Genomic DNA, 14,661 nt, shown 5'->3' on the forward strand with positions numbered 1-14,661 from the left:
CTGTAGCAGTATCATACTCTTCTAATGGATGTGAACACACTGATTTCATTTTCACACTGAATATTGCTTATTAGAAGCAATAATGTCACCGATTCTGATAGCAGTTCACTACGTAGTTACTCCAACACAGTGGATATGCACTGGTCTCATAGTAAACATCCACCGTGTCCAACGGTAAATAGTGGTTTGGCCTCTCTTGCCCAGTCGCTGTGCTCTGTGGTGCATTCTGAGATCCTGTTTAGATAAAGGGTGGCACAGTTATAGTGGGCTTTGGCCCAAACCAAACCATTCCTGTTTAAACACATCATTACATGATGCAAAAACTTGTCCCAGTTCTGGAATTTGGATTCTGGAATTCTTAGCACTCTGGAAGTCTGGTTGAGCCCGAGTGAAAACTCAATTTGATGTAAACAGCGAGACCTGACTGTACATCAGCACATGCTGTGAGAAGTTTAAAGGAACACTAAGCTGTTTTTAAACTACAACAATCTCTATCTGCAGCATCTGTAGAGCACGGCAGATGAGTACAATCACATTGACATGTTTGTTGTAGCAAGAAGAAACTTACTAAACTTACTAAAAGACTTAGTAAAGAGGAGCCACTGAGCAGTTGCTGAATTCTGTCAGTAAACCACTGCATGAAAAATGTACTTCTGACAAAGACTCATGATTTCTTCAAAGATATTTGCAAATTAAGCTGTAATCTTTATAATTCATTGTATCAGAGATGGGACGACTTTTCCCAGTAATTGTGGTAAATCATAAGACTGGAAAAATGTATCCTGGTCTGATGAATCATGATTTCTGCATAGAGATTTCTGAGGTGTACAGATGTTAGAGTCATAATTTGGCGGCAGCAGAACAATCCTTGGACCAAACCTGCCTTGAACTGGCAGTGAAGGGCTGGTGGAGGTGGTGTAATGGTGTGGGGAATGTTTAATTGGTACACTTTGGGCTTGTTCATACCAATCAAACATCACATGAATGCCACAGCCTCTTTGTTGCTGTGTGCATCTCTTCATAGTCGCAATTACCCATCTTCTAATGGCTACTTCCAGCATGATAGCACTCCATGTCACAAAGCAAGTCATCTCAAACTGGTCTCATGAACATGACAATAAATTGTGTTCTTCGGTGGCCTTCCCAGTCACCAGGACTGAATTCAATAGACGGATGTGGTACAATGAGAGATTCATAGCATGAACGTCCACCTGTACAATCTGCAGGAAGTGCATAAGGCAATCATATCAACATGGATCAGAATCTCAAAGGAATGCTTCCAACATCTTACGGAATCCATGCCACAAAGAACTGAGGCTGTTTTGAGAGCAAAGGGTTGCACTACCCAGTATTAGTATAGTATTCCTTAAGTTTTTGGTGAGTGTATATTGTATATTTCTTACTCTTTTTTTGTGCTTTTCTTTTAGTGTTAGTGGTTATATAGTAACTTGTACCCTGAGAAGTAGTGCAGAGTAAGAATGTCATTGTACAGTGCAACTGTCTTTTTCTCTGTGCATATAACAAACTTAATTTGCATATTACACATTTGAAACTTGAATCATATACATGCAATTTTTAACCACAAACATACAAGCATTTTGGAAGATCTTGCTGGTGTGGATTTCCTCTTGTTCAATGATGCACACAAAAGCAATTTGCATGCTAATAGAGAATTCTCAGTTTGTCAAACGTCTTTATTAAGACCTGCAGATACCCTGATTACCATTCAAACTGCACACGGATCACTGAGCCTATTCATGGAGAAAGTAAATTTTAATTGATTTTTAAAATGAAGTTGTGTTTTGATACCTTGCATCATCATGAAAACCCTACTATGGACACTAAAACAAATGTAGCATACAGTAACAAAGGTACTTCATTACTGTACTATACTGTAAGAACTTTTCCTTTTTTCCAAGTAATTCCAATATTTTTTTTTTACTTTTTTCAATTCACTGCATTTACAGCAGAACATCCTACTTTATAATCAATTTTTCATAATGACCAAAAAAGAATGACCAAAGACATACAATGTGCCTCACCTTTCACTAATTCCCTGCCCTAAATTTCAAATGTATAGTGGTAGCTTAGCAACTTGAATAAGGCCTGCACACCTTTTACTAGCTTTTAAAACTTGACATTTAAAAGAAAGTACCTTTATACTTGAACTCAAGTGGAAATATAAGTACAGCACCTATACATTTTCACTTGTGTAATATTTTACAAAGATGACCTCCACTTTCATTCAAGTACTGGATTTGTGTACTTTGTCCACCACTGTTTTGAACTAATGTTAAAAATGCCCACTTTTAATGGAAACGCCACAACACTCAAAAGGAGGAATAGCCTTTCATTTTATTCAATAAGCTCATCATAAATTATCGCACATAAAATATTCTTTTCCCCAGAGTTACAAAGTGGATAGCAATGTCTGTCGGCAGCCTTATTGTGTTAGTTCCCCAAGAAAACGAAAGGAGCTGTTTGGGAGGAGGATTATCCTAGCTTCATAAACAGCACAAATCCAGGCAGCTTGGGAGGGTGGGGTGAGACAAGGGGGTGTGCACGTGTATGTGTTGGGTGGGGCGGGTATTAGGGTTATGCCACTGCTCAGTCTTTTGTAGCTAGAGACGAGATACAGATGAACTAATCGCTCAGCACGCCAAAAACTATAACCACACACTCCCAATACGCATAAAAAGGAAAAAAAAAGAAATAAAAAGAAAAAAGGGGAGTAGATGGAGGACAAGAGGAAAAGAAAAAGAAAACATGGGTGAGAAAGACAGAAAATGAAACGAAGTGGAATGACAAGAATGTCTACATGTGTGATTGGTGTGATATAGAGTGTGAGGTATGGCAGTGTTTGGAAAGAAAGAAAAGAAAACAAAAATTACCAAAAAATAGTGTTAGTGATGGCTATGTGTGCAGCGCAAGGTCTAAATAATATTCTGTCAGTGCAATTAAAAATGATAAAGCAAAGAGGGGAGGGGCATAAAAAAAATCTGGATATAAATGTTGTGATACAATAGTGGCTAAGACAGGGCTAAGCTTGGGGGATGGACTCAGAACAGCCAGGTCCAGTATGTGTGTCTATCTGCAGTCCATATAGTCTAGAACGTCTTAACACTTTTTGATTCTGTCTCCTGCACTCCTTGTTTTCTCCTCTGCATTTGTTCACAGGTTTATGTCCATTCATTATTTAGCTTCTTTGTTTTCCTCAATGGTTCTTAACCCTCCCTCTCTGGGCGCCACAGGCTGTGATTGGCCAGTGGGAGATGGGAGGTGGGGTGTGTCTGTCACTCTGCGGTCCGATGGGACAGCCTCCTGCTGAAAGTGGATCCATCCGTGGTGCTGAAACTAGCCATGAAATGCCAGGTTTGGCTTCTACGCGCCTCTATTTGGACATCTGCTGCTGGATGTGGAGCAAAAACTCGTAGTAGGAGAACGCAGCCTCGGAGCGATCCTCGACCAAATGCTGGAAAAAACTGCTCTTAGTAGAGGGGTCATCTCTAAAGAGAAAAAGGAAAGAGCGAGTGCATGAAACAAACATCTAGTCCATGTGGGTAAATACAGAAGAATATAAAAGATGGAGGGAGACAGGATGGAGAGGTGTTAGAAGGTCTTTGTACTGTCATTCTAAATAAGGTACCAATTAAACACAGTCTATCACTACAAAATGGAGAAGTCAAGAAAAACACTCAAATCCCTAATTAACAACTTAGTCTCACTACAGGGGTGAGAAAGGGAGGGAGGGAGTGAGAGAGAGGGAGGGAGGGAGAGAGAGGGAGGGGGAGTGAGGGAGAGGGGGTGAGGGAGAGGGGGTGAGGGAGAGGGGGTGAGGGAGAAGGGGGAGGGAAAGAGAGGGAATAAGGGAAAAAATTAACAGCACAAAAAGAAAAAAGGAAAAGGCAGGAGGAAAGAAAGAAAGAAAGACAGAAAGAAAGAAAGACAATGAAAATCCAAAAAGAACGAAAGAACAAAAAGAAAAATCTGAAAAAGTGGCAGATGGAAAAAAAAAACAAAGAAATAAAAACAAAAGAAAAAAATGCAGAAAGAAAGAGAAATAAAAAGAAAAGCAGCAAGAAAAATAAAGGGAGAGCAGGTAGGAAGATGGAAAAAGAAAAACAAAAGCAAAAAAAAATGAAAAAAGAAAAGCAGAAACAGAGAGAGAACGAAAGAAAGGTAAAAAGAAAAAGAAAGCATTAGCAAAAAGAGAAAGAATTGGCAGAAAAAAATCAAGTGAAACAAAAAGAATAAAAAAGCAGAAGAAAAAAAAGAAAAGCAGAAAGAAAAAAAAAAGAAAAAGAAAAACAAATAAATAGTAGATACAAATAACAAGGTAGAAAAAAAATTCAAGAAGAGAAAGAAGCAGAAATAAAGAAAAATCATATATAACTGAAAAAAGAAATAAGAAAAAAAAAAACCATGACAGAGAGAGCGAGAGAATGCGCGCGAGAGAGAGAGAGAGAGAGAGAGCCAGAGCAAGAGAGAGAAAAAAGGACTGCTGTCATACTTTAGCACATAGAAGGCGGCAGGAAAAGCTCTGGTCTCCTGCAGCCACGACACAAACGCTCTGGTTCTCTCTGAAGACGCCGTCTCCAACTCTGGAATCTCAGTCTGCTCACAAACAAATAAACAAACAATCATAAACAAGCTTTTTATTTATTTTCTATACACCTCTCTCAGTTCTGCAGATCTGCAGACACTAGCATGCTGTAGTAGGCTGAAGCTCGACTGTCCGCAGAGCCGCGCCGTGGTTGGGTGAAGTATGTGTTTGGTTTGGGGGGGACGGAGACGGTTTTTCTAAAATATGAGTGGGTTTGGATTTTGGTTCCTCCAGCACTTTATAAATAGAGACAAGAACAATACAGTCTCAGTGCTGCTCTTCCTGTCCTAAAACTCCTTCAGTCTGATGTAATGCTGCTGTACAATACTGTTAAAGGAACAGTGTGAACAATGGGCCCTGTTTATCAGCCATCTCAGAGTAAGAACACTGATCTGAGCCTCATCACTTCATGCAGAGCCAATCGTTAGGGTTACCTAATTGGGAGTCACTGGCTGTGTTTACATGAAAAGACATTTGCCAATCCGATTGAATACATTCTGATTACAGATTAAGACTGAGGTGTTTATATGCACACACTACTATATACACATGCTCTACTCAACAATCTGATGGAAAATCTGTTTACATGCGCACTAAAAGTAATCCGATCCAAAATGACGCGCATGCGTGGAGTAACACTTAAACGTTACCATGACAGCGAACATCACGTGAGGTCCAGTCAGAGTGAGATGAGTTTTCAGTTGGTGCGCTTGTGTTTTGAACTGCTTTAAAATTATGTCTGACTCAGAAAAATGACGACAGGAAGACATCATGTTCTGAGACACATAAGCTGGACGCCCGTCACGCCGTCATCTTTTAAAGTTCAAAGAGTAAACTTCGTCTCCTCTGCAGACCAGTTTCTGTTCCCGCCATGTTGAACGTTCTAAACTTTCACTATGACATGTGCAGAGCGTACGAACATGTTCCGATTGAAGATGTAATCAGATTTAGGCGTTTACATGGCTGTTATTCTTCCATTTAATGGATTATTTACAGGATTACCCACCTCGTTCAGTCGGATAGAAACTGTATTCCGAATGGCCTCAGTTGGACTAGTCTATTCCGATTGAGGTGTGTACATGGACGTATTCTTTTCCGATTGAGCTATCAGTCGGATTATTAGGCTGCATGTAAACGTGTCTACTGAGTCATGATGTCACACATATTCCCCTAAGTGGTGTTTAATAACACTTTGGTGAATATGCTCTTCCCTTGGAATATTTTTTTAAGGATACTGATTTGCAGTTGACTGAAAGTGTTTATATAAAATCATGTGCTTTTTACTTTCAATGGTTATGCTGTGAAGTGTTTAGTATAGGGCGTAAACCTGACGTCAGGGTTGCCAGGTTTGCCAAATTTCCGTCAAAATGTTCTAGTTTAAAAAAGGCTGTTGAAAGGCTGCCGAAAAGCTGTCGCGGGACAAAATTGAAGTTTCAGTTTCGGATGGACGGATTTTAAGGAAACCTTGGGCTGGAGACCCTCCGTTGCTGGACCTGACAACCCTGCTGACTATATGGAAAATCTCTGGACTACTTTTAAGGTAACGTATTAACCCCTTAAATGGCCAGTTTTATTACACACTTCTATAACCTAGGAATAGATCAACCAGTTTGCATTGAAGCTGGTACTGAATAATACGCCTTAGTATGTAATAAGGCTGGGATCTGAAGAGGTTAAACATATGAAAGTGCTTTGATTCAAAATCTGAGGTTGAAACATTTTGTGTGTAAGCCCAAACACACGTAAGAAAATTGTAATAAAATGAATTAATGATGATTGTAAAAGGTTATAGACTGTTATATTGAAAACAACTTGTTCTACATAAAGAAATTAGGGCCAGTCTAATCACAATATAAGATAAAATATCTGGTAGGGAACGACCTCACCCAGACTTATTTTGTAACTTGAGCACTGCATACAGGCAAAACTCTGTTATCAACTTTTCATGAGCTTTGAAGACTCTGATCCATGATTGGGAATCTTGGAACTTTCCTTGAAGTCCCTCCACCAAAGGCTATTATACTGACAGTTTTGTGAGCCCGCAATTGATCAATTTATGGTCACTTTTTTTGTTTACTGTTTCATAAGTTCTTAATGTTCCCAAAATACTTTAAATTATAAACAAACAAGTTTGCATTTTGTATTGTAGTTTCTATTCTAGTTTTCATCTGCAGATTTATATCTACACTGTGTATTACATTACTGACTAACAAGTGGTTATAAACATTAGAATGAAATTTGTGAACAAAAATCTCCATCTGTGTTCTGACAAAGTGGAAATGTTCAACATGAATGTCATATGAATGTCATAAAACCAGGTATCTACACAAACAAACTGCACTCACCATGCTGGCAGGTATAGAAGTATAGTTGGGGCAGCCCAGGACGTCCCGTATGAACGTCTCATTGCAGCACTTCCCCACCCACAGATACATCATCTGTAGCATCAAAAACAAAAGGGAAGAAAAGTTATTCCCCCCTTTTTAACCCATAAACTCTTCACCATCTGCAGTATAATTATGCAGTGGCACCAAACAAACCAAGATTTCACATATTTATGAAACTATGTTTATGGTGCTGTGTGGCTTTAAGCCAGATAGACGTTGCTCCATTTTAACTCTGCTGTGAATCTGAAACTGCAGGAGACCTGCCTGCAGAACTCACATGCACCATAAATGAAACAAAGCTAAAAGAGTTAACTAGAGCTGAATAGAGCTGACTAGAGCTCTGTAGAGCTATGCAGAGTAACATGAAGGCGGATAATGGACAGACATATGGAGTTGTATAGAATTGTGTAGAGTTGCACTAACGCTGCCACAGTCCATGAGGAAGGCTCCCTCCCTGGTTAATTTCTCAGCTGTGAGCTGCAACATTGGTGGCTGGGGAATCACACGGTCATTCAGGTGCAGCGCCCCCTACAGGACACAAACACACAATAAATTTAGTGTACTGAAGTTACACACTCCTGGTCAAATAAGATGTTTTGATGATTTTGCAACTGAAACACATCCTCAACGGAAAGTTAAATACAGCACATTTCCACAAATTTTGGTGCACAACTTTATATTTATTAGCTGCTGAGAGTAAAACAGAAAACATATGTGCCATAACTTCTGCACAGGCCACATATGCTTTTCTTCTCCCAATGCGATAAATTTCGCAAATAAACAGCAGTTGTGCATTAAAATGTGTATAAATGTGTATAAATGTGTTCTCAGTAGAGGATGTGTTAACTTCTTTTCACTAATAAAATCAAAATGTCATTTGACCAGGGGCACCCAAACTTTTGCAAACTTATACAGTACACTGGCACATTTTGGAATGGTTATAGGAGGTGTAAGAACGCATAATGCATCATCAAGGTGTCAAACTGCAGCCATTTCAATTATATTAGAGTCTATTATAATAATATTCAATTAAGTATGCTCTCATTTTTAAAAGCAGAAATCTCTCTTTTTTGTAGTGTTTTCATTCCACTACTATGTAATTAAATAAAAATTCTGAAACAAAGCAAAGTAATGAAATGTAGACAATTACATCCAATCTGAGATTTTATTATATACTTAATCATTTCCTTAGGAATTATAATCAAATAATTTCGAGAACAGAGATTTGCACCCATAGGGTGTTACAGACATTGCTATAGACTGTTATTGTATACTTTACTGCTGAAACTTGGTTGTAGTCCTTGCTATCCATATACTGCAATAGTACTGTTAACTGCACACATGCAGGGCTATACCAAAACTGCACATATTCTTCTTTATTATCCAAATACTTCAGGTATTTGAAGAAAATTTAAACTAGAGATAAATATTACGGCCTTTTTCACACATTCAATGAATGTTTATAGTAAATTTACTTAGCCATATCGTCAACACTAAATGTCTTGTGTGTGTGAGGTGTTTTACCTGGTCGGTCAGATTATCGATCCGGTACAGATCAGGGTGGACCATGCGCATCATCTGTTTCAGTGGCTGGCTCTTAAACTCGCACATGGAAAACACTCGCTCATCCAGGCGCGTACTGATCCCAGTTCGCAGCGCTTTCTGTTTGAAATGACATTTCATTTGAAAAGAATCATATGTTCACATCATCTCATATAAAACAGACGAGTCCAAGTTTCAAAGCAAATGCCACATAACTAAAGCTGAAAAATCAATAGACAAAGAAGTAAAAGACGTTTGTAAATCATTCACTTTACTGAAAAATGCTCCTGTGTAAAATATCACCCTGGAGGAAAAGAACAAAACTAGTGTTTTCACTGCACTAATACGCTTAATTTCACTAACCGTTGTAATCCAGGACTGGAGATACCAGCCCATGTGACACACGCACTACATATAAAATACTAAATAAAAATACTGTTTTTAAAGCATTGTGCCAGTAGGTTTTGTGAACTTATGTGTAGCAGTATCTGTGCACATATAGCACCCCCACCTGTTTGAGCAGTGCCAGTACATATAGAGGGAAGAGGCGCAGGCACGCAGGGGCGACAACACCTGCCGGCTGTAGATTGGAGCCATTAGCACGGAACGCCTCTAAAGAATCTACCACCGCATTCACCAACGCGTCGCGTGCATCCGACAGACTGGAGGAGATGGAGCGGTCTACAGCTGCAGAGGAGAGAGAGCACATGTAAATATTTTGGGGATTTCTGTAAGAAAAAGGTTACTATATATATACACACACACACACACACACACACACACACACACACACACACACACACACACACACACACACACACACACACAATGTCCATTAAAGGTTTTATTCATTTTTAGTAACTACTGACACTACATAAAACCACTACTTCAGCATCACCATCCAGCTTCGAGTATATCAAAATGTCTTCCTTTGTATGAAAAGTAGGGTCTATCGAAATAATCATCTGAAAATGCTGGATTGTATTTCGGAGGAAAAGAGAATCAAATCCAGTCCTAGACAATTCCATCCAGATGTAGAGTGATTAAATAGTTTAGTAGATGCAGTGCATAATAGTCTGCTTTTAGATTTATAGTCTTCTGAGGTAATTCCAGAAAAAAATAACTTATAAAAAGGCCCATCTCATGCAAATGAATTGGCCTTGCATTTTGTGAAATATAGAACTAAGGCTTCAACTATCAAATGGTTCCATTTTTAAATATTCAGCTGAAGATTATCTAGAATATTTGAATATTCTCTATTACTATAATTTTTGTATGATTGCCATAATGTATTTGTTAATTTTCTTGTCATTTATCACAAGTAATTAGCCTGATAAATAAAATTTGTACACAGGTGCACTGACAAAAACCAAAATGCGAGACTGTGTGGTTTCAGAAAAACAGGTAGAAGTAGCTGTTTTTCAAATTTTTTTTTTTCTGTTTTTAAATAATTTGTCAAAATCATTTAATTTTTGTTGCAGCCCTATAAAGAGCTTGATGCTGTATGTAAATAGTGTTACAAGTTTCAAAATGTACATCTGCTGCTGTCCATATTTAGAAACTAAACTGCAAATCAGCCTGTTTTGCATTGATTATTTTTGTGACGTCATGAAAACCAATACATTTACATATTTATGTGCCTATTCAGCCTTTAAGGAGTGAATCAGCCTGGAAAATAACAAAAAACAGCCAGTTCTATTTTCCCCTTTATTCTAAGGTATAATGAGAGGTTGGAAAATGGTCAAGAAATGGGAAATATGTAGGATATGGGCCCTTGAAAGTAGAAAATTTTTTTATATATTTAGATATTCAGATATTCAATACTAGTATCAGAAAAGAAAAGCTGTGAGATCTCCCTGATAAAAGTATCAGAGAGACTCTAAGAGGGAGTGTGGTGTCTGTGTGTGATGAACTCACCCATGTTGGCGAGCAGGCAGGAGATAGCTTGAACGTCAGCTCCCGCAAACACATCGCTGAGCTGGCTTACCACTGGCAGACACAGAGTGTGCACTCTGATTCGCCGTTTACCTGTCAGTCACACAAACACGCCAATCAGAAACATGGAATTCAATCATGGCTGCGAGGAGACAGAGGTAAAAACATTCATCACTGTTGCTGTTTTACTGATCAATCTCAGAAGCACAACTGAAACATGCATGAGACTAGAAACTAATTCAATAATGATGTGTTATAGAAAACAAACCTTTTTCTGACACCAATAATGCACACTTGGGGCATTTCTGATAAAAAAAAATATTATGCCATTCTGCTCATCAAACAGCTCAACAATTGCTACTTCAGTAAACTAGACTGAAGCTAGAAGAATTCTAGCCGTTCACTAACACCACCATAAACCGAAATAAGTTATCAGAGCTAGCTGGCAAGATATCAGTTTAAATACTTATTATATTTTATTTGGTTGCCTTGTACATTACATATTACATTTATATTGTATATTTGTACATTTCACCAGAAGTTTTCTTCAGGGTTCAAAACACTACACTTACAACTGATTTTGCAGTAACAGTTAATAATAATTAAGGAGTATCCATACAGGATGATATGAAAAAATATATCGATTTTTAGCCACATCGCTCAATTCACGTTTTTTTTTCCCATATGCACACAGCACATATACCTTTGCTGGATGTATAGAGAAGAGCAGCCTGGAAGCACACTAGAGTTGTATCGGCTAAACTCTCGTCTATGGACATCTGCACAGCGAAGCCAGAATCCGGGTTCACATTTGCCAGAGACAGCAAATCAGTGGAGCGCACAAAGAAGTTGCCATGGAACGTGTGGATTGACAACCCTGTCAGCCAATCAGAGAAGAAAATAGTTTAAAAATAACATACAAATTCTCAGAACATGCCAATGTTACCTGAAGCAAGAGAAAAATCTAAGATATTGCTCAGAAAAAATAAAATGACCAAAGTTGGCTGTAAAAGCTTGTCATGAAACACGTTCATAAATAGTTTTTCCAACTGCTTTTTTGCCTTATCTGTCTTATAATGGAAGGGAATTGGTTTGTTATTTAGGCTGAAGTTTGGGCTAATAATCTAATACCTTCAGTCACAAAAAGGTAGCCTGGTGACTACCACCTCAGACACGTGAGCAGGCAAGGGGTTTGCTGCCTTTTCCCTTTGCATATAATGCAACCAGTCAGACTGGCTTTGCTACCACTCACAACGGGTGGGACTTGGTGAGACTAAGAACACAAATGTACAGCGTAGACAGATTGGTGATGTCCCATTAAAGCAAGTTTTCCCCAGTTTCCCTACCCATTAATGTAGCCAACCAGCCACAACATATTTGGTGTCTTCCCTAGTAGGCTAGAGCTAAAGTACCTAACAAGTGGAAGCTTAAACTTCACCAATTTGCACTGTTCAAACTGCATGTTTAACCCTTCAAAGTGCACAGAGTCTTAGAAAATCTAAAACAGACACTGTATCACATAGTTATCTATAAAAATGAATGAAAGTATGCTGAACAGCTAGAAACAAAAAAAACTAAATCTTAAAGCCTAAATATTGTCAGTGTTTTAGTCCATACACTGTCAGAAACCACATAAGCAAATCTATTTGAGATTACTTGACAGTTTGACATGATGTGAGGCAAGAGTATGAAGATTTAGGCATGCAGTGTGCAGGATGGCAACTGGCTGGATATAAGTAAATAAGTAAACTTATTCCTTTGCCTCCTTACCACTTATGAATGAAACATGGAAGACTGACCCAACGCTCTTCCTACCTTTGGTGCATCTGATCCTCATGACAGCCTCAAAGCCGATCTTCCTAGTGAGGTAGCGCTGCAGGTCCTTCTGCAGCTTCACCCTCTGAGCTGGGTTATGGATGTGGTGGAAAGCCGGGTAGTAGAAGACACTGCCAGCCGAATACTTCGACATACACGCTACAGGAGAGAGAACAGTCTTAGTTATGTGTTACTCACTGACTGAGTATTTTGTCCTGATCACTTTACTAATTTGCTTACTCCATTAATGGAATGACTACTCAAAATATTATGAATTTGCGTGTATACAGCTGGTGCATGTGTGAACTAGAAGCCAAATCTGTGTACTGGAAGCTCAGTAAGAACAGGCATGTGTCTGTATGGAGGTGTATGTATACCTAAAGAAGCCATATCTGAGTACTGTGAGCTCAGTAGGAACAGGTCAACCCCTATCTGTTGCCCAGAACAGTCCAGAGCCAGCTTCTTATAGAAATCTGTAGCAGGACCAAGGTGCTGCACACCCTACAAATTACAAACACATACGAAACATTATCATATACAGTGCACAGTCACTTTATTTTCTAAGTGAAGATAAATTAAGACATCCTGCCCAGTTCTGCAAATTTTAGTGCACCGTTATTGTTTATTTGCTGAATTTAACATATTAGAAAAACATTAAACATAAAATGTAGTCTGTGCAAAAGTTATGGGATCACTTACATGTAATTTTTTCAGTATGCTGAACTAACTGTCAATATTGCCCAGGCTATTACAATGATAACTATTAACAAACAATATATTGTTCAGTCCTACAGCAGTCCAGTAACAAGTAACTAAACCAGCAAACATACAGTTTGTGACATTTTTTGTGTGTTGGTGTTATGTACGTACCTTGATGCTGGACCTCTGGTTGGGGTCCTCTCGTGACTGTAGTAGTCCTGCTCCAATGGTGGGTAACTGGGTCTGGAACACAGACACGCGCCCCCCGGTGGCTGACATCAGCTTATAAGCTGCCTGCAGCGCCGGCCCCAGAGCACTGTGGGTTTCCCGTGTGTGTGTGAACATCCCTGGCAATGCATTCAACAGGTCCTTCACCAGCTACACACAAACACACACAAACACATCAGAGGTAATAGTGGGTAGTGAAATATGTGCAGAAATGTCAGTATCATTGATTTAAAACTATATTGAATAACACACAATTAGGAATGTGCATTCTGACTAATCTTGGTATCTGTAACACATAACAGTCAGTATAAGAGTGCTGATCTAAGACCAATTCCAGTCAGTAAAGCAATAGTAAATAAAAGAGAAATCTGACTCCAGATTAGTACGCCTACTCTGAAGGCCAATGACTGGTTATCCGGTTTGCCACATGGAAGGAAAAAGCGTCAAAAAGAGAAAAATAGCTGCAGGCTTACTTTTCTTCTACACTTACATACATGTCATCTATTCCTTTGTCAGAGACATATATTTTTACTGTTTCTGGACCCAGCTAACATCTCCTGGCCTAGTTAGTGAAAAAGCTGCACCAGAGCCAGCGGCATGCTCTCTGCCTCTTCAGACATTTATATGTTCTTGGCATCGTGCTCACAGTTAGCCACTCCTGTTTCATGATAGCCAAGTATAATACACTTATCGGCAAAATTGTCATATTTTACAGTCATGTTAAAACATAAAATCTGTGCTTCCCTGAATTGTTAGCCATTTGTCTTCCCGTGATGAAACATAATGAATTACCAAAAGTGATTTCAGTACTAGAATTCTCCTTGAACGGTTAACCAAGTATTTGAGAACCAATGCACATCCCTATTCACAACTCAAAAAGACAGCACGACTAGACAGAATTTCAAAGCACACTCCCTCAAAGGAAACGCAGCTATAAGCTGTTAAAGGCCACATGAAACAAACAGGTGGATGCATTTCACTCATTTCCTCACACACAAAGAAAAGATTAACGTTTTCTGTACCTCCTGGCTCTCTTTCAGATTCACCAGCAGACTGTCAGGAGTTGGTATGAACACATCTACAAAACACATTTTGATTATTCATACATCAGAAAGTAATTTAACATTCTTTAAAATACTGGTTCTCAAACTGGTCCTCAGAGACCTCCAGATGTTCCACATTCATGCATGTCCTTATTTGTTAGGCACAAAAATGTGGACCTTCTGGGGGTCCATGAAGAACTACGGAAGCCCTAAAGGGCCATGGATTCCTTTTTTCCCCTCATTTTCATTATCATTTATTATTATTTTCATTTGTTTTCCTGTGATATATAAATAATGAATATTGTTTTACCAAGATAACATTCGTTATGTAGTGATAATGGCATAAATATCTCCAGAAAACAACATTCATTGTGTCATGATAACTGGAGATCTTGAGAAAACAAATGAA

The 14,661-nt window shown here is 38.8% G+C and overlaps 1 protein-coding gene across 5 annotated transcripts in view; it reads right to left on the reverse strand.

Moving 5' to 3' along the window:
• Positions 1 to 2,336: 2,336 nt before the first annotated feature.
• The window catches only part of sec24b (SEC24 homolog B, COPII coat complex component), a 36,525-nt gene continuing 24,200 nt past the window's right edge, over positions 2,337 to 14,661 (reverse strand). For all 5 annotated transcript variants that reach the window (XM_036589285.1, XM_036589284.1, XM_036589283.1 and 2 more), the window contains 12 exons: positions 14,232 to 14,287; positions 13,153 to 13,359; positions 12,660 to 12,783; positions 12,283 to 12,441; positions 11,171 to 11,344; positions 10,450 to 10,560; positions 9,044 to 9,219; positions 8,515 to 8,652; positions 7,414 to 7,518; positions 6,949 to 7,041; positions 4,511 to 4,614; positions 2,337 to 3,506 (listed from right to left, as the gene is read on the reverse strand). In XM_036589285.1, coding sequence (XP_036445178.1) covers positions 3,392 to 3,506; positions 4,511 to 4,614; positions 6,949 to 7,041; positions 7,414 to 7,518; positions 8,515 to 8,652; positions 9,044 to 9,219; positions 10,450 to 10,560; positions 11,171 to 11,344; positions 12,283 to 12,441; positions 12,660 to 12,783; positions 13,153 to 13,359; positions 14,232 to 14,287 — 1,562 coding nt within the window. In that variant the 3' untranslated portion in view covers positions 2,337 to 3,391. The remainder of the gene's footprint in view (positions 3,507 to 4,510; positions 4,615 to 6,948; positions 7,042 to 7,413; positions 7,519 to 8,514; positions 8,653 to 9,043; positions 9,220 to 10,449; positions 10,561 to 11,170; positions 11,345 to 12,282; positions 12,442 to 12,659; positions 12,784 to 13,152; positions 13,360 to 14,231; positions 14,288 to 14,661) is intronic.

This window comes from Colossoma macropomum, unplaced genomic scaffold (assembly GCF_904425465.1).
Source record: "Colossoma macropomum unplaced genomic scaffold, Colossoma_macropomum, whole genome shotgun sequence".
Classification (NCBI taxonomy): domain Eukaryota; kingdom Metazoa; phylum Chordata; class Actinopteri; order Characiformes; family Serrasalmidae; genus Colossoma; species Colossoma macropomum.